This window comes from Pseudorca crassidens, chromosome 4, assembly GCF_039906515.1.
Source record: "Pseudorca crassidens isolate mPseCra1 chromosome 4, mPseCra1.hap1, whole genome shotgun sequence".
In the NCBI taxonomy this organism is placed as follows: Eukaryota; Metazoa; Chordata; class Mammalia; order Artiodactyla; family Delphinidae; genus Pseudorca; species Pseudorca crassidens.
In genome coordinates, this window is record NC_090299.1 from 27164534 (window position 1) to 27185918 (window position 21385).

General features: G+C 36.6%; 1 protein-coding gene across 20 annotated transcripts in view; it reads right to left on the minus strand.

Moving 5' to 3' along the window:
- Nucleotides 1-14096, minus strand: part of ANK2 (ankyrin 2) — a 240916-nt gene extending 226820 nt beyond the window's left edge. For 8 of the 20 annotated variants that reach the window (XM_067735268.1, XM_067735267.1, XM_067735260.1 and 5 more), the window contains exon 1: nucleotides 13731-14094. In XM_067735268.1, coding sequence (XP_067591369.1) covers nucleotides 13731-13865 — 135 coding nt within the window. In that variant the 5' untranslated portion in view covers nucleotides 13866-14094. Of the gene's footprint in view, nucleotides 1-13730 lie in introns of all 20 variants that reach the window. The other 12 variants (XM_067735248.1, XM_067735254.1, XM_067735252.1 and 9 more) reach the window with 3 other exon arrangements.
- Between the last annotated feature and the right edge of the window lie 7289 nt (nucleotides 14097-21385).

The following is a 21385-nucleotide window of genomic DNA, read 5'->3' on the forward strand; positions in this document are numbered from 1 at the left end:
TTTGAACATTTGCCACTGACACCTCTGGACTACCAAGATTTCTTTTCTTTAATGTTGCTAACCCAAGAGTTGTGACTTTAAGGGACTCAGTTACATTACTTGAAACTATTATTGCATATTATACTCGACAAGTGAATCTAGAGCAATGTCTCCATCACCATTATTTTTACTACCATGCACAGAAAAAAAATATCAATCCCCACAGCACAGTAGGCTTCAAAGACAACATTTGTTCCTCTGTTTTCAAAGCAGCATGCAGACTTTTACAAGCTCGTACTGACATATTTTCCTGAGTGGGATTTAAACCTGGACTGCTTCCAAGGTGGATGAAACCTCTCTCAGCTGTTTTTAATTAATCACCACACCTGCTATTTAAATGTTGATTACACCTATAGAAATGATCATAGTAAATCTTATTTCCCCTGTAAAATCTTAGTAAAATGTACCCATAAAAAGTTCTCTCCTCCAAATTAATTGAAAAGCTAAATAAGTGTAGAATATTAAATAAAATAATAATTTGTTATGAAACCTAAAGAATACAGAAATACATATTCCATCAGAGCATTTATCTAAAACTATAAAACTTTCTAGGTTCTTTAGCTACTTTTTGGTTCTTACAATCTCTCTTCTCTTAAAAAACATAGGGGAATCATTATAAAAACATATACATATTCTCATAGAATATTTAAGAAATGAATTTAAAAAATCAGCCCACAGCATAGTCAAATTACTCAAACTTAACACTGCATATTTTGATGCATTTTCTTTTAGAATTTTTCTACACATACACTGTATCTGTGCATATAAATAATATTTTTACAAAGTTGGGATAATAATACTCTGTCTTCTACTTTTAAAAACTAACATTGCCAAATAAGTATTGCCTACAGCATTCAGAAGTCATGAAAGATATTCTAAATCTTATATAGTCGTTTACAGATAGGTTACAATTGTTTTTAGCTTTCCCTAATTATTTGTAGAACTAGTGCCTTTGTTTTCATTGTTGTACATAAGTCTTTGTCCTTGTCTTGATTGTGTCCATTGTTTAAATTCCTGAGGGTGGAATAATGATGTCAAAGGATATAGATTATTGGTACATATTGTAATATTGCAAAACTAACCTTGAGAGAGGCTGAAGCAAAAGATGCTACCATAACTGTTTGTGGAAGAGCCTGTCTCAACTTAATCACATGCTCAAATTTGCTTTGCTCAATTGATATGCCTATCTTAACGGTTTTGATTTACCTTTTTCATTTTTGAAGAGTTTAAAAGCTCAGTCATACATTTAATGTCTATGACAATTTTTATCTTCTTTGACTTGTCAACATTTTTTGTCCTTTCAGAGTTTCAAATGTCTCTTTTATTTTTAAAAACTTTATATAGACAAGATAACTCTTTTCCAAGTTTGTTATTTTCTCTTTAATATATTTTTTGCCTTTTACAAGTTTTAAATTCTATAAATTGAAAAGTATAAATTTAGATTTTTATTCCATTGCTTTCATGCCTTCCAACCCTGAAATCAATAAAAGACTTCTCATTTTCTTCTGGCTTAAAAAAAATTGCTTTTCTTTCCATTTAACTTTTAGTAATCTGAAATTTGTTTTGGTATGGGGCATAAATGACAATCTTACTTGAAATTTTCCAAGCAGACAATTTTTTTCAATTGTTGAAAATCATTCAACCCAATTTAACTTCCCCTAATGTCTCCTCTTTACATTTCTCTGTCTTCGAAAAGTTAGTCTAATATAATGAGCTTCAAACTACTTTTTCAAGGAGAGTACAAATGCAGGGCTTTTAAAATGCATTTGAAAGTAAGAGATCAGCAACTTAAAACAATCACGTATATGTACAGACTACTGTTAAAAAAATCCTCATGGTAACCAAAACCCAAAAATCTATAACAAGTACACACACAAAAAAGAAAAAGGAATCTAAACATAACACTAAAGATAGTCATCAAATCACAAGAGAAGAGAACGGAAGAAGAAAGGAAAAATCTATCTTTGCAATCCTGGTTCTATCACTTACCATGAGTTGTGTGACCATGAGCAAAGTACTGAACTCAAATAAGCCTCAGTTTACTTGTCTATAAAATGTATAGGATTATATGGACTAAATTAGATACTATATGTAAAAATCCCTAAGAAGAGTACATTGGAATAGCACACACTCAATAAAAGTAAATTTTAATACTTGATTCACAGAGCTATCATAAGGAGTAAATGAAATTTATATATGTAAATGGTATGTGGAGCACCATTACAGAACCTGGCAAATAATAGGGGCTCAATAAATGATAGCTATTATTATTACTAATTAATATAGAACATCCCCTACATCTCCACATTTCATTTATTTATTTATTTTCTTTATTTTTTATTCTCCTGCTATTTTCCACATCTAAGTCAACTGTCGATCCTGAATAGAATAGATCTAGTCTCAATGCAAAATCAAGTGGTTAGGGGTAGACCAGAAAGCAGCCCAGTATCAATAACTTGGCTGACAGTGTTATGGCTAGGGTCTAACACGTAGCTCTAAACGCTTGGGTCACATTTTAAATAGAAATGAAAGCTGACATGTCCATCTGGATCACTGTTTAATTCTTCAAATAATTAATTGGTGAGTTTACACAAATCAACACCAAAGAAAAGACTGATTCTTTAATCTGTATTTATATATTATATAACAAAAGAATGAACGAAAGAAAGAAAGAGCATGTAGACAGTAGAATTCATTATTTACTTTCGTGGAAGAAACTGATTTAATATTTAATTTTACAGGTCTTTTAGAAATGCATATATAATTTTTTAAACTGAAAATATACGGAGTGAATATTTGACACCTCACATTAGTTGATGTACTAAGAAATTTTAATGAGGCCAAAAGAACTTTGTTAATCATCTCTCACATGCTGCATGACTTTTTAGGCAGAAGTGCGGAATTCAGTCAGGAAATCGTACTGGACTTCAATTCCAAGAAAGGATCAAATCATTCAGAACAATCTTACTGTTCAAGCTGGCTGCTCAATGGTGGAATGAAATTCTGATTTTTAAAAAACTGGGAGACACATTTTCATAACAACATCTTATGTTGTTAGCGCCTAGATTTCTGATGGGAGTTTACAAGCTTAAACAATGAAAGGACTCTATATAGGCGTACAGCAATTATTAGTTTTAGGAAGTGGAGCTTAAATTTACTTTAAGTACTGTGATTTAAAATTACATTGCGATACAATGCAGACCCCTTCTTACTGTTAAGATAATGCATTGGACCGTAGGAGGCCCCATTTGCTGGCAGAGCAGCCTCCGTCCCCACGTGTCCTGTGTGGTCTTGGTGTCTTTAATTGCCAGTAAACAGAATTTGGCAATCAGTTGAATTAACCTGGATTAGAAGAAATTTAATATAATGTGAAGGGTTTTAATACTCTTATGCCCTTATGTGCAGTTGTTACATATTCAGCCCCGTTTCTTCAGTAAAGTCAACCTCTTAGAACATAAAGCAGTGGTTATCATACAATAATGCACTTAAGGGTTACTTAGAGATCATGCTTAATCTTGTTAAATAAATATTCTCAGCTCCCACCTCAGAGATTCTAATTCTGGAGGTCTGGAGTAGAGCTCAGCAAGCTACATCACTTTAAAACACCCCAAGTGATTCTTCTGATGTGGGCAGTTCATGGAACACACTTTGGAAGGTGATGACATAAGGGATTAACTAGACCTTTCATTCTATGTATTTGTTACACAACCCAAAACACTTTATCCCTGATGTCATCCTCGATCATTTAGGCAGTCAGAATGTATGATGTAAGAATGCATAGGGCTTCCCTGGTGGCGCAGTGGTTGAGAGTCCTCCTGCCGATGCAGGGGACACGGGTTCGTGCCCCGGTCTGGGAGGATCCCACATGCCGCGGAGCGGCTGGGCCCGTGAGCCATGGCCGCTGAGCCTGCGCGTCCAGAGCCTGTGCTCCGCAACGGCAGAGGCCACAACAGTGAGAGGCCCGCGTACCGCAAAAAAAAAAAAAAAAAGAATGCATAAGAAGCTGAATATGATAAGCCAGTTTTTAAAGAAATAATTATGCATTATAGACATATGGACAATTTTGTGAAACATACACCTTACTAACAGAAAACTGTTGAATGTCTTTTACTTCTGAAAAAGGAGTTTTTCCTTTTGTAAATCTAAAGAAAAAATTATATGTGACGACCAGTGGTTTTCAAAAAGAAAAGAGCCACAAATTTTCCTATGTCCTTCCGTTTTACTAGGTGTCTTAGTACATGCTTTGTAACTAATTTCCTTCAGAAGGCTAACAATCCAGAAGGATACGATTCTAATGTAGCAAGTCTGAAGAGACTTCAACCGTAGTTTTGTTTTGTTTTGTTTTGTTTTGCGGTACGCGGGCCTCTCACCGTTGAGGCCTCTCCCGCTGCGGAGCACAGGCTCCGGACGCGCAGGCCCGGCGGCCATGGCCCACGGGCCCAGACGCTCCGCGGCACGTGGGATCCTCCCGGACCGGGGCACGAACCCGCGCCCCCTGCACCGGCAGGCGGACTCCCAACCACTGCGCCACCAGGGAAGCCCTCAACCGTAGTTTTAACACATTATTTCTGCCTGGAGCCATCTTTTCCGTGATAAAGTGAGAATTCCTCATTAGACAAATTAACAACCTTAGATATTTAATTTTAAGTACATGATGTGTTTATTTAATAGAGTTGTTATACTAGATAGAGAAAGCGCTATGGTGTCAAGTAGAACATAAGATTATACTTCAAAGCCCCCTTTTGAAACTCACTGATAACTGAGGTAGGTAAAGAGTACAAAAAAATCCAAATTTTAAAATAATATGTCAGCAACATTTATAATTCATCAAAAACACTGTTTCAACTCACAATCTCTACTATTCAACACCTGGCTTTCACATAGCTTTTAGATACAATTCATTAGCTCAAAGATGCCATTGAAATGATTATACTTCCGATGATCGTTGTAGTATTTTTTACACCTTATAAGCAAATTTTCAAGAAAGGTACAAAACAGTTTTACTATAGTCACATAAGCCCATACAAATATGACGTGAATGTAAGCTTTGAAAAGTCAAACTCTTAAAAGTCTGACAATGAAATGTAATATAATAGGCCCCAAATTTCAAAGAGAAGCCTTTAAATGAAAATGAAGGAACCAGTAGCTATTTCTTATGGCAAAATAAATTTTAAGTTTCACCCATTAAGAAGGCATTCAATCCAAACCAGCAACTGAAAGTGGGTAAGAAACAGCAGATGTCTGTGTGGGAAGGAAGCAAAATATGGTTGAAAAGACAGCTCTCTCTCCACAGAGTATTCTCAGCTCTACCATACATGTGACCCTGAAAAAGCCACTGTATATCCAGTAGAACCAATGTTATTAAATACAGAAGAAAGACTTAAAATTATTACATAGTTCAAATTATGTTTGGTTTGGATGAACCTCATAAGAAAAATATAATGGAAATAGTATTAGATATTGATTGTTTATATTATAATAATAATTCCTCTTATCACAGTGTAATATTTCACTGAAAGGCATCTATTGCATTTTATGTACAATTTCATATAGAGATTGCATAATAATTCAAGGAATTATTATAGTAAATATGTTTTATACAATTAATATTTCACAGCAGTAATGTGTGTGCACTTGCAGTAGGGTACATTTTTTTTTGAGCAGAAGGTTATAATTAAATCTTCTTAGTTTTAATTCTTAGTTTTTCCAGGTTCTTTAAATATTTTTAGAAATGCCTTTTGTATCTCTATCACTTTTTCAATTTTCACAGCCTTTGGTTTCATCTGGGGGCTTGTCACCTGCAGCTGGAAAATGCCCACAACTAGATTCACTATCGTGGGTGGTTTCTTAGTCATTAATTTATTCAAGTTTTCCAAAAATATTTATTGAGCATCTGTTAGGTACTAGGTGCTTGGTTAGGCACTGCAAAGAGAGTGGAGCTTCTGATACGCAAACCACAACCTAATTGGTTCTCCTAAAACAGCCTTTGTCAGTGGTCTTTCAGTAGAACAGAGTCCAAATTCTGAAGCTTGGCCTATGAAGCTCTTGATAGTCTGATCCCATGTATATTAACCAAATTTCATGAATTACACATGTGTCCAAAAAAAAAGGTGTTACAGCAATGGGGATTCATAACATTGCTTCTCTCATTCTAATGTTACTATTGACTCCAAGACTGAGATTGTGATCTGCTCATAATGCTTCAAGATTTGACTTTTCTGTAACCCTCTGAGACTGAGTTGTCATTCTCAGGTATTCCACAACACCCTGTGCTTTCTCACCACACTGTAACACCATATTGGGACTCCTGCTTTGTCCATCCTTGGATTACGCTCCTTCAAGCCAAAGTTGCAGGTCTTATTCATCTTGGTAAACCCAGTGCCTGGCACTTACTAAATGCTCAGTAAATGCTTACTGAATGTGCCTTCTTCCCAACAGGAACCAAGATTGTACTCTGCTTCCAAGATCCACTGTAAGCTAGCACATCTATACAATGGAATACTACTTGGCCATAAAAAAAGAATTAAATTTTGCCATTTGCAGCAACCTGGACAGACTTTACGGGTAATATGCTAAGTGAAATAAGTCAGACAGAAAAAGACAAATACCGTATGATATCACTTATATGCGGAATCTAAAAAATACAACAAACTAGTGAGTATAACAAAAAAGCAACAGACTCACAGATATAGAGAACAAATTACTCATTACCAGTGGGGGGGGGAGCAAATTAGGGGTGGGGATTAAGAGGTGCAAACTACTAGATATAAAATAAATAAGCTACAAGGATATATTATATAGCACAAGGAATATAGCCAATATTTTATAACTATAAATCGAGTATAACCTTTAAAAACTGTGAATCAGTATGTCGTATACTTGAAACTTATGTAATACTGTACACCAACTCTACTGCAATAAAAAAATTAAAAATAAAAATTTAAAAAATCTACTACAGGCTCTAACTTCTCCATTAGCAGAATGGATGTTCAAAATATTTAACAACTGGTACAGTTCACACACCAGCCAATCACAATGGACACTGTCTGTAGCACTGGAGGAAGGTGGTCCTGGAGGCCCCTAGCTGGTCCAGGCATCATTCTTCTATTTGTTCATGTGGGGGTTGGAAGTGGACTGGGGAATCCTGAGGATGGGCTCCAGGTAGCCACAGTAGAAGGAGCAGCTTGGTGGGCTCATAGAAGCGGCTATTTAATTAGTCTGCATGGAATCATTTCAAAGTATAAACAATTGGTACAGCTGTTCTGCTCCATACTAGCTGAATCTCAGCACTGTCCATGAGACATTCCCAAAACAGTACGTATGATCTGTACCGTTCCTCTTCTTCCTTGTCATCTTTTAGGTACTCATTTCATCACTCACACTGCCACCTACTCTCCTATTGACTTTAATAGTTAATTAATTACATGTGGGTAAGTCCTGCTTCTAAAACTAGATTGAAAGTTCCTAGACGACAGAAGCCATATCTTATGTTCTTTCAATATTTATCTTTAAATAAATTATCCAAAAGTTACATAACCATGCTCTATATCATTTCATATTTTTAAAAATGCTTTACCAGAATGATTTTCAGCATACTCTTGGACCTTTTTAGGGTTAATAACAAAACTATAGGGAGAAAGTTTTCTTATAACAGCTATAAAAAAGGCTACCAAAGATAATGTTCACAATATCATTTAAAGTCTCTTATTTCTATCCTCTTAGAACTCAAAATTGAAGAAAAGTTTAACTCTCTTGACATACTGTGTGCTTCATCTCTCTTTCACACACACACACACACACACCGTGAGCACGCGCACACACACACACACACACACACACACCACTCCACCTTAGTAAATAGCACCATCTTGTACCCAGTTGCTTAAGCCAATAACCCCTTCTCTTTCTTTCAAGAGCCAAAACAATCCTTCAATAAAAACAAAAATACATCTGGAATCTGATCACTTCTCTCACCACCACTGTTAATACCCTAATTTAATCCTACGTCATCGTTCACCTCAGGGGTTTCTGGGACAGCTTAAGTTGGCCTCCCTTGATGGAATTTACAATCCATTCTCCACCAAGCAGAAATAGAGAGACAGAGACAGAGAGAGATAGAGACAGAGGCACAGAGAGGGAGGGAGGAGGAGAAAGCTCACACGAGAAAGATCTTTTGAAGCATAAATGAGGTTCTCCTATTTCTCTAAAACCCTCCAGAGGTTTCCCACTGTACTTGGAATGAAATCCAAAGTCCTTTACCAAGGCCCCCTACATTTAGAAAGAAATCTAAACTTCTGCCAAGGTAGGCCTGTGCCTGCCTCTCAGACCTCATTGCCAGCCCCTTTCTTCTCTGTTCACAATGCTGCAGCCATGCCTTTTTGTCCCTTGGACTCACCCGGCACATTCCTACCTCAGCTGGGCAGCACACTCCCCCCACCTCCCTATGCAAGTTTAATGTTTGTCTCCCCCTACTCTGTCTCATCCACATATGTCCAGCACTTAGATCGATACCTAGCTCAATAAATATTTGCTGGTTGACTTACTACCTTTTGATTCAGCACAGCAGAAAAGTACTAAATTGTTTTCACAAAAACACCAGAATTCAATGCCTATGGGCTAAGGTCACAAGAAAATGTATACAATAACAAGAAGGCTGAAATAAAGAAGATAAAATTTTTTTACTATAACTGAAAAAATGTTTAAATAAATGAAACAAGAAAATAAAAATCTCTGAGAAAAAAACTGGTAAAACAAGGAGGATAACAATTTAAAAGTCATCTAGGACAGATAATCTAAGTAATATTTGTGATGAAGCGTCACATTTATGGTTTTGCTCTTGGGACAAAGCAAATTAATCTGATATGGTAAAGAAACTACAGTGAATATATGTCCATGCCACTCTCTCACTTTGTCACAGCTTACCCTTCCCCCTCCCCATATCCTCATATATACACTACCAACTACCAAACGTAAAATAGATAGCTAGTGGGAAACAGCCACATAGCCCAGGGAGATCAGCTCGGTGCTTTGTGACCACCTAGAGGGGTGGGATAGGGAGGGTGGGAGGGAGGGAGACGCAAGAGGGAAGAGATATGGAACATATGTATATATATAACTGATTCGCTTTGTTATAAAGCAGAAACTAATACACCATTGTAAAGCAATTATAGTCCAATAAAGATGTGAAAAAAAAAGAAACTACAGTGAAAAGTACATGATCTCAATGCAAGACAAATATAAAGAACACTTAGACCAACATGCAAATCTATAAATGATGCCATGACAAAAATACAAGCCAAGAAGAACAAGAAATGAAGATCTATTCCTGACGCTGTTCTAGTCTGCACTTTTCCAAAGCATGGTCAAGAAGCCGCCTCTCTGGAGCCCGCTTAGCCCTTGCATGGCTTTGCGGACTCATGTCCCAGACAGAGCTCCCCTAAGAATCCAGGACAAAATCTATAAAGCATCTCTGAGAGCTTCTTCTTTCATAAGTAAAACTGGAATATATATACCCATCATCTGTAAAAAGGAAAAGGAAAAGGTATCTAAGAGATCATGCAGTTTTCCCTTCTGTGATCAACAGAAATATTTAGAAATATCACTAGGACTTACTCTGAATAAGAATTTTAGTACAGCTGAATTTTGTTCTCAACTCTCTACTACCCCACATGCTTCCTCTTTTTGGAACTGTCAAGCTGATTGTGATAATAGCAGATCTTGGAGTCCTTTAAGGACTAATGTAAGAGGCAACCACATTTCAGAGGAAAACCCTAACACAGGCTCATAAGCCTTACATCTTCATTAGGAAGGCAGACATTTTTTCTCAGTAGATTTGGAATAAGGTCTCTCTGGGAGTAGAGTTCTCTCGTGCCCTCAAAGTTTGAGTGAAGGGAGGGATGGACTTGGGAATACTCACAACACAGGGGTTGGAGTCCAGTGTAGTTCTTTATCTGTGTTCGGGGGTGAGAGTCTGCCCTGAAGGTTTGCCTACTCTTTTTCTCCATGCAAATATCTCCCTGCTACTAGAGTCCTGGCTGCACCAGCAAAATGAAAAAGAGACAGTGTAACTAGTTTGAAATGTATTTCCAAATTGCTTTCCAAATATTTAGAAAAATTTACAGCATACCCTGGAACATCTACCAGTCTCAACACCCTCTTCTAAGACTGAATATTATTATATTTTATATTTTTGTTAACAGAATATTTTATTATTGTTTTAATGTATATCTTTACAAAATAGGAAAAGAATACTAAAATTAATATTTAGTGACTGAAAAATTTAGCAATCAAAAATTTAATAATAGAAAAATTTAGCAATTGTTGGAAAACAGCCAGGTCGATTTGTTGCCCTACTGTCTAAGGCTGCGTTTGCTCTACAACCAACAGGGCTGAGAAGCAGCAACAGAGACCACGTGCCCACAAAGCCTATAACATCCACTCTCGGACCCTTTACAGAAAGAGTTTGCTGGACTTGGCTCTAGAATTTAAGTATTAATTTGAATACACATTATAAAATATTATTTGTCCAGTTATAGAACTTTAAAATTTTGTGGTATATTAGCTGTTCATCATTTTTGCTATAATCTTTTTTTTTTATTTAATATGTATTTATTTATTTTGGTTGTGCCAGGTCTTAGTGGCAGCAGGCGGGCTCCTTAGTTGCAGCTCCAGGATTCCTTAGTTTTGGCTTCCCGGCTCCTTAGTTGCGGAACACGGGCTCTTTAGTTGCAGCATGTGAACTCTTAGTTGCGGCATGCATGTGGGATCTAGTCCCCTGACCAGGGATCAAACCTGGGCCCCCTGCATTGGGAGTGCAGAGTCTTATCCACTGTGCCACCAGGGAAGTCCTGCTATAATCTTTTAAAGTTACTTTAAAACTTAGGAAATTATTATATTGCCACAATAATATTTAGTTTCATTTTCTACTTTTTTGTGGTATAATTTCTGGGTTTAATTATGTAACATATCTGGAAATAATTATTGTCTGATTTTTTTTATCTTATAAAAAATGTATAAGCCTATTAAGTGGAATTTCAAATATGCACATACCATAATATGGTTCTAGAAGAAATTATTTTTGTTCGCTTACTTTCAACAATTCCTGGTAACTGATTTATTCCTCATTGCTATACTTATATATACAAACAAATGTCAGACTATTCAAAATTCTAAATAAAACTTATAGAAAAGAATGAAGTATAAATTTACATAAAGCCCAGCAGTTTTAGAACTTTAAATTTATATTTTTTTTCCATGAGTTTAGTTCCGATTATGAATAAACCTGGAAATTTATTTAGTTGAAATTTTTGTCCCCCAAACACAATAAACTCTATGAAACATTTCTAAGTTAATTTCCAGAAGAAAAAAAAGTGCTAAGGACCTGTGTTTCTGTTTTTCCCCCCCAAAAAGATTATTATAAAAATAAAAGTAAGTTCTGAACCTCTTAACTTAATCATTAATAATGACAAGCATGAATGATGAAAAGGGACTAATTATGAAATGCATCTAGATGATGTAAGGAGTGAGTGGCTTCAGTCTTACAGTACCCATTTAAAAGTAAAGAAAGATGATAGATTTCTTAAATTTGGGAAACTTAAAGCTAGATAGAACCACGTATTTTGCTTGTCATCTTTGGTATTAGCTTTTTTTTTTTGCCCATGTCTAAAGTGGTGAAATCCTGAGTAAAATATCACTTCAGAAAGTAGGCAACAGGTTCATTTCCACTTCTACCATACCTTTCCATGTCACAACAATCATTATATGCTCCTGTCCATAAAATCTTTGACAGAAGAGATTATTCAATGATCAGCATGTTATATTAGTTAATTCAGAGAAATCAGATTGTAGTAAATTTTTAAATATCAACTCAAATTTTTTTCAGGGCTAATATCTATATTAAAATGGATAGGAGGATTTTAACAAGGGAATGATATCGCTATTGATTATTTCTTCTTAAAACGTTTTTAATCATTTTCTGAACTCGAAAGTTTTGAATGAATTTCTTATTTCAGCCCTTGGATCTAAAAATCACGCTAAATCTTGCTCTTCTTTACCCAAAAGAACCTATCAGTGCATCAAAATATCATCACTTCTGTTCTCTATGTTTTAAAAATAGGCTTTTATATTTAATTTTTAAAGTACTTCTAATTTATTTTCATGCTTTACATTTTTCTTAATGGTTTTTAAGAGGTGAAAACAGGGAATACACTTGTGTAGCTTAAAAATATGGAGGGAATTATTAACTAACATTTTAAAGAATGGTCTCAATGTTAAATTAATGAAAAAAATTCCTAGAAACTACCTTTTAAGCAAGGTAGCCACTTCTTGGAGAATATATTCATATACTGCAACTAAGCAAGCTTGTAGAGCTACTAAACAGTTACCCAAAAGTTCACCTTTTTTTGCCCCTTCAGTCCAGAAATTGCACTTGAAGTGGCCGCTCAGAAATCCCGAATGATGCTGCTGGTGGATGTGGATAATTTAAACCATAAAACCATAACCCAGAAAGAGAACTGCAACAGCCCCTGGTCACAAACCTGGGCGGTGTGGTTGTTAAGGCAGGTGTCCTCCCTCCCCACCTTTTTGCTTAATCTCTTGCCTGGGGTGGCTTCTTTCCAATTCGGGAAGCACCGTCCTCATTTGCACTACAGTGCTGACAGACTTTCTTTTCACTGCAGCTATCTGGAAACACTGGCTCTGCACGTTGTTCTTACTGGTAAGTTCTTAGTTTCTCTTTCAGTTTCACTGTGGTCTGACAGAATTTCAATGCTACGAGATTATGAAATTCATCCAGCTCAGAGTAAAAGCCAAAGAGAGTAGGGAGTCACCTCAAAGTCCTCACTCCTGGAAATATCAGGCACACACTTCAAAGTACAGAGTATGTTTCTCTGATTCAGAAATCTTCCTTATCTTAGTTTCATGGCTACGCTCTGAAATATATGACTTGCAATAAGGTCAAATTCCTGCATCTGACAGATCAAAGATAAACTTTATCCTCCAGCAAATAGGAAAATCAAAATATTTCAGAAAGATTTTTGGACCTCCCCCCCAAAAAAATCACAATAAGCCTTTGTAATCATTTTAAGAAACATACCATGACTATGAATTATTAAAGTCTGAAAGTCAACTTAGGTATTTGATGGCTCGACTTTTAGGCCTCTGCACAAAATATTATCATCAAAATCAGAACAGTATTTAAAGGGCTTTTCACTGAAGTTAGTTAAATATTAGAAGAAGAACGCCTTTATAGGCTGAAACTGGGAAGTTAGTACGTGCTTTTTAATCCTAATGAAAAATGATCCTAATGAAAAATGAACTATGAATATATAAACAGGCAAAATAATTTAACAGCCTGAATGTAAGTGAATCTCTGCAATATTGCTGCAAGTCACTCCATAATAAAATATATGTTCAGCTTTGGACAAAACTTAATTAAAGAGACGGCACTCTTGCTTATTCCCAAATGTCAGTTCATAGCTAAAACCAGCTCAGAAGGAACAAACATGAACATTGCAGAACACGAAGAGGAAACAGCAGCAGGCCACTGAATCAGAGGCAGTCAGCTGGTTTGATCACATTGGTTTTATTCTGTCAACTTCCTTCCAGGAAGTTTAGAGTTTTAACCAATGAGGTCCAATGTTGATTCTTGGGCCACCATCCTCCTCTCCTCCAGTCTGTGACTTAGAACTTACCCGCACCCCAAGTTCTTTGGTGTCCTCGCTGTTACAGCCGTAGTAGTCTGGGGTTTTGTCCAATTCCTGCAAGTGTCCCTGTGCTCTTACACTCTTATCCGCATGACAAGACGGGCAGAGAGCTGCATTACCCATCTCAGTTCTACGGTTCCTGCTGTCAGTGGGGCCGTCCTTGCCCTCTGTGCTCTGTCCGGGGCCCCCAGGGGGACACTAACGTGGCCAATTCATCCAGACGATCCTGGGTTCCTCTGCTCAATTCCCCTACACGCCCCTCACCAGTTCTCCCCATCTGCTGGCTGGCTTGCTGGTGTCGGAGAGAACTCAAAACCCGAGCAACTGCAGGCTGCCTTCAGTGACCATTTCCAATTCAGGCTCTGCCAGTCTATTTTTACACCTACCAGGCCAGCTATGCATGTCAATGGAGTGAGGGGGGGCGAGGCCAGGGGGGAGCAGGGGAGGGGGCAGTGTTGTTTTGTTTTTCACCATGCAAGCAGCCTCCTTTACACATGGACTGAAGTTCCTGCTGTGTAAAATGTCTCTACATAGGAGAATTTTTGCATTACTCCATGAATGTCTTTGATTTTCCCCCTCTCGGTCTTACTGTTCACAAAGAACACTAAAGTTGCTAATGACCTCGCTTCACCAGCATAACAGGTAAAAATTACTTTTGCGATTGCTTAAACCAAGAAGGATTCACTTGGCTTACAGATTTCTTTTTCATAATCATTTACAGAAAACAATTAGCCATCCTTGCAGCATTTAAAATTCACTGGAAACACATCAATCAAAATGGCTCATTTTACACCAGTATGGATGTTTTAAATTTAATAAGTTATCCACGGTTTTTCATTATTCATGAGTATTCCAGTAAGAACAAACATTTTGCTTCATTTATAATTCTTTTTAATTTTTACTATTTTGAAAATGTTTCCCTCAGCTTTACAATAGATAATCAAGAATGGCTTTCAAGGGGAGGGGAAAAAAAATGGCTTTCAATATGATACATACTATCTTTGAAACCATATTACAGATTTTGAAAGAAATTGTTTCCCACTGAGATGAGCACAGCAAACACACCATAGATTTTTTTTAACATCTTTATTGGACTATAATTACTTTACATTGTTGTGTTAGTTTCTGCTGTATAACAAAGTGAATCAGCTATACGTATACATATATCCCCATATCCCCTCCCTCTTGCATCTCCCTCCCACCCTCCCTATCCCACCCCTCTAGGTGGTCGCAAAGCACCGAGCTGATCTCCCTGTGCTATGCAGCTGCTTCCCACTAGCTATCTATTTTACATTTGGTAGTGTATATATGTCAATGCCACTCTCTCACTTCGTCCACTTAGCCTTCCCTCTCCCCACACCATAGATTTTTGAAGCCAATTATGATACTTTTAAAAATCAAGACTTTGTTATAGACTATTACGGGTTGAACTTCATTCCCCCATTGAATTTCCTCTACAACATTATATATCTAATTATTTTAATAGTCCTGTACTTCTTCATTTGTTATTTGTTTTGTGTGTGCATACTTTCTCTTCCAAATAGGTTTTAAACTCTTCACTGGTAGGGTCCAGACTCGATTATTGTATCATCCACACATATGTTACATATTAAATATTAAATGTTTAAGAAATGTACTGAAATGAAAGCGATCATTTGGGGAAAACAGGAAGTAGAAGATATCAATACTTAGGAATTAACCACATTACATTTGATAGAACTCACCTTTCAATTTGTCATTTTTTGAAAAAAGTAAAAATGCTTTGTCATTTTTTTGTTAAAAACAGCATTCCTGAAATAGTCCATCACTCTATATTGCTGTCCAAAGCCCTATGAACTCAAATTTGCAATTGGCACTTTTGGATTGTCGATTTCCACAAGAGCCCCACGATGCTTTTTTACCAATCCTGTTTTGAATAACTCTTTATCCCAGAGTTCACGAGCCTAGGGTATGTTACTAAATATTGGAGCCCTACACGTCAGTATCTAAGGCATTATCAGCATTCAGTGAAATTATTTTTACCTTTCAGCTATAGGTGAAGATATTGTTTAAACCTTTCTTAAAAAATTAATTGACTGAACCAACAATATTAGGACAACGATGGAGGGGTGGAGATGATTTCTCCATTCACATTAAAGAGGAGCATAGTCTAAACATTTAAGATATTAAAGATTTGGGTGAAAGTATTAAAAAAGATGGAGCTTCAATATCAGTAACGAGATTAGACTGGTAGCTGAGATGTATCAAGCAAAGCCTTCCAAGTTGCCTGAATTATTCTTATAGACTAAACTAATGATTTTGTATAATGTGGTAATTTTTCATCAAACGTTCCATATACTTTGAACCATGTACTGTAGGAATTCAGTAAGCTATGATGTTTAATGATGTGGTTACAAACTCTACCAAAAGGATATGTTTTAATTTTTCCTATCTTCTCTAGAAGAAGGTTCATAAAGCCGTATAATACCTTACAAAGTCTCAAGACAGCTGCTTCTTCTTGAATATATATGAACTATTTTATTCAAAATAGAAACCAATATCTCACCAACCGTTTACATTTACGCACATTTAGAATTAGTAAGTTGACTATTTTTAAAATTTAACAGTCTTTTGATATAAAATCATGCAACTTAAAAATTGGAAGCAAATCCTGAAAATTCTCTCTAGCCTCCCCCTCTCATTGAGCTGTACTTATACATATAAAAGAAATATTTAACCACTCCGGATTGGGAAAGATGTTCCTAGGTGCTTCATAAATACTTCTACAGTGCTTTAACAGCATGAATTGTTTCCTGGTGTGTTTCTGTTGCGTTAATACATTACCCATTCTACCACTGTGTCTTTTGCTTCTCTTTCAGCCAAGCATGCATCTCCCTTCCTCTACCAGTACAAGTTCACTGTCTTTTTCAAAACTCATCTTAAAATTCACTTTCCCCTGGAAGTCTTAATGACACCTCTGTTAGTCTCTTAATTTGTTCTATCTTTTTGAATAAAGTTGAGACTACTATCAGCTCTTGTCTTTTTACATAAAATGCCTCATCTCTCTCACTGACCTTCTCACAGAAGTAAAGCACACACAGGAGTATTAAATGTTTGTTAAGTAAATGAATAAAAGGCAGCCCCAAATAGGAGCACAATATCAATATTTAACTGGCCTACACTGACCTAAACGTCTCCTTTTACACATTAACAGTAACAGATTTGAAAATTATAAACACTTTAAGCATGACAAATCTTTAATTTTATTTCCAGATTTGCAATAAACACCCCTTTTAGTGTTTGGAAAAATATTCACATTGTTTGGGGTGTATTTTCCTAGAAAGTAATTTGTAGTGCTTTGTTACAAGAGAAAAAAAAGTCTAAAAGTACACTGAATTATAAACCAACAAAGAAACATGTTGACAACTCTTAGAAGATACTTTTTCTAAGTGACTAGCCATCAGTCTTCTACCCTTCTCTCCCTTCATCCCAGGGAAATCTTCTCATTCTTTCCCTAGTAGAGAAACTTCATGCTTGTTGAAGATAACATCCATGCTCCTATCATTTGGGCTGCCCAAAATACACCCCATAGTGGTACCAAAATCTCACTGCTAAAGTTGAATGCCTAAAGAAGAATGAGCAAAGACAGGTACACACCTCTTGTGCTCCTGTGATTGCTGAAATTTTCTATTTTCTGGCTGAACAGATTTAAATTATCGACCTGGAAGATATGATAGTTACGAAAACATAACTTGCAATGAACAGCTTTCACATTTGTGATCACTCCAAACTTTGCCAATGGTCTGATGTTTTCAGCCTGATCAAAACCAAGGAGGAGAAGGGTCCACAGAAGAGGGCATTACTTCAGAAGTTAAAACATTTCCAGTTTTACCCCTAGCGCTTAACTAAGAGTGGCGCCTGACAGGTCTGTCACAAAGGCTTGGGTGATGTGACAGCCTATATACCTAACATTGTGTCACATAGAAGGCAAGATTAGCAAATACTGTGCAGCACCCATGTCTTAATAATGTGCCTGCAGACTACTGGGATCTCTGTGGACATAACAAGGGACATGTTTTCTGCCAGGGCAGAACAATGTCACCACTGTTTCTCAAAAATGCTTCAAAGTCATTAGGGCAAATTACTCAGAAAGCAAATATTTGCATGTTTGGCCACACTTGGAGCAGGATACTTGAACTTAGTATACGATATAGAAAGTGAAATTCAAGACCCCCCGTGCTGTGACATATTTGCAATATCTTCTTAAATTCCCAAGCACTTTTACTGGTATTATTTCATCTGTATTGCTGTGTTTCAAATCCATCAAAAGAGAGAAGTGATTAAGGACTGAGAACAAAGGCCAGCTTCTCAGCTGTAATCTTCTGAAAGTAGCTGCTAAGGTCCCTATGACAGCAAATCTGAAAACCATCCATTGCAGTTTTAAATTTCACCTCTTAAGTAAGAAGCAATGATTACAGAATCATCAGAAAACTAACACCTTGGAAAAGGAATAACTGTCACAGTTCTATAATTTAGCCTAAAGAGTTAGATCACAGCTCCTGCAGAGGTGTGAAAGGACCTCTTAGCTAGGAGTAACTAATTCCAAATTTTGGTTCTACCACTAAGTTACCTGTGTGGATGTGTGTAATCTTTATCAAATCTGGGCTTTCATTTTCTCTTTTTTTAAAATAAGGGGGTTAGACTGAATGATTGCTAGATCCCTTCCAGCTCTGAAGTTCTTTACTTCTATGAAACAGAACTTGTTAACACTTGAACATAACATCTAACACGAGGTGGTGTCTGAAGCTGACCACCTATTTAGTTTGTTAGCGTGAAAAACAAACAAACAAAAAGGATAAGAACTACTCAGTGTCTTGCATCATGGGTTCCTGTGCTAGGAGCTGACTATGATCCGTAGCATTTCCCTGGGAGACTCACAAGGAAAGATGAAAGGACCACAGTGTGAAATGCGACCAACTCTTTGTTGGGATCCGGAGCTCTTTTCCAGGATGTAGACTCCTTTGCTCTTGCCCCACCCTTCCTGAATATTAGCCCCACTGAGAAACTTCAAACATTTTGGAAACCACACCCTGCCAGTTTTCTACATCTCACAATTTGTAATAGAACTTTCACTCTGAATGGTCTCACTCACCAAAACGGACATGGGAGGGCAGCTTTATAGGACTTTGTAGAACAAGTTTTTGCAAATCAACTGCAAACACTAGTAGGGGTTTTATTCTCCTTCAAATATTTTGATTCACTTGTTCCTAAAGGGCAAGTGCTATCATATTAAAAATACTGAAAAAAATATTTTGCCGAAAGTCTTTAAAGTGGCAAATCAGGAAGAAAATTTCACTCAGAGTCACGGAAATTAATTTTTTCCTCTCTTCCAAGTTGTAAGGGTTATTCAAGAGTATCCATCACACAGATGAAAAAAATCAAGGTAGAGTCTCCCTTAATCTAAACTATCATGTACAAAATGCACTGTTCTAACATAATATTCAGTTAACACTTTGTATTTTGCAGATCATTGTTAACATGTAAGATTTACGTTCCCTTTGCTGAATTTAGAAATCTGCTTAGATTATAAAACATCTCTCCCTTTCCTCTTTTTCTCCCCACGGTAGTCATAATTCAAGCCTACCCAGTATCCATTCTGTACTACGTCCTTAGTAGCAGAGTCCTGGGTATTCTGCCTAACCAAAACCTTACATTTCCTAGTCTGCACTTCAGATAAAGTTGTGCATTAGGATTTAAGAAGAAGTGGGAAGAGAGTCCTAGGAAAGCTCTTTAATGGTGTGCTCCCTTTTGCCCTTCCCCCTTTCTCCTTCCCATTGCCTGGGATGTGGATATGATAGCTGGCACTCTAGCAGCCATTGGGACCATGAGGTGACCTTGAAGATGGAAACCTATGCTAAACACTGTGGAACAACAAGATAAAAGAAGTCTGGATCTATAAGAAGTTGAGGTTATATATTATAATCTCTAGGGTAGCCACTAAAAAATATATATATATAATTAAGAAATTCAAAGAGAAAAAAATGGAACAATAAAAAATAGTTGATTAATTCAAAATAAGGCAAAGAAGAATAGGAAAAAGAATATAACAGGTGGGACCAATGGCATACAAACAGTAAAAAGGTGGCAATAAACTCAACTAAATCACAAGCCTAAATGGTTGCTGGAATCCGAGCTATCATACCTACACACTGACCCAACATGGGAAAATCTGAGCCTCAATAAGGATAATAAAAGCACTGGGTTGAAACTAAAAAAAAAAAAAAGACTGTTTTGGTCAAATGTATTTATCTGATTAAACTAATATTTCGTTACTCTTATTGTGTGCAAAATTCTCCATGCCCAACCACATGAAACCAAGGACAAGTTCTTCTAACTTTGGGAATCACTGACCTGTGGAAATAAAACTGGAACATTTTGTGCAACAACAGAGGCAGCATGTTATTTTCTCCCAGGTCTGGGTACATTCAATATCATTTCTTTGGCTAAAAGTTAAATATGTAATGATTTTCACCAGTTGGATCTGTTATATAACTGATCAATCATGAAAACTGTTGCATAATTTATAGATCTACACTAGATTCCCTATATTAACATGTGGCATAACTTTTCTAATTGAGGTCAGTACAAAGGAGTTTTACTGTTTATGCTGTACACAAATGAATCAAAATGAATATTGCCAAGCTATTTATGTGCCCACAAACATTAATTAACCAATTTAATTTTACATTCCTGCCAGCGATTATTTTCATTCCAGACTGCTGCCTCTTGACTTCTAGTACATAAAGGAGGACATTCTTTAATAAACAGTGCTAACAACTTGAGAAGTTTTCTAAAGGCTACTCCACACAATGCCCACTACAAAGTGGGCACTCAATAAATGTCGTGGACTGACATTAAAGAGACTATGAAGCAAGAAGTGTAGGGTATGCAAAGCTAGCCATTTGACCAATTCTATGCCCTGTCATATTAGACTGGATTTTGAAACACAACATGAATAAAACAATTTAGCCATTGTGCACTCCTACTTTCTCCGAAGAAAAATATGTGTGTACATAATACTCAGAAAAAGGTTAATTACTAAAGCAAGGGTTCCCAGCAAGCTTTGTTTATAGAGAGGGTCAAGCGACGAAAATAAAAAAAGAGGAAGAGGGCTCTATTACAATCTGGCTTTAATTGTTACCGTCTGAAACGCAAGTCAGTGTTATAGTTCACTAACATTTCTTGTAAGTTTCTATCTGTAAACTAGGAAGACCGCTGATAGAAGTAATCTGAAAAGTACTCTGTTAAGGTGATTTTAAAATCAGTGAATGGTGCATAGCACAACTGTGGATTAGTTAATGGGGAAAGTCTAGTGCTCAAAGGAACAACGTTCTCAGAGGCTGGGGAGAAAGCTGACCAGCTCTGCTCTATATGTTGTGTGCCACAGTTGTCTAGACCCATCTATCAGAGAGGTCTCTGACACACCACAGTGGTTAGACACAGGGCTTGAGCCTTAGGACAAGATAAACAGAAGAGCTGTACTAGTGAGAATTTATAATCAACCTCTCCAAATAATGTTCTCCTATTAAGCATACAGGGAACTCCACTACTAAGCTTAAATGAATTATCCATGACTGAGACTAGCAAATAAAAATTTTCTAATC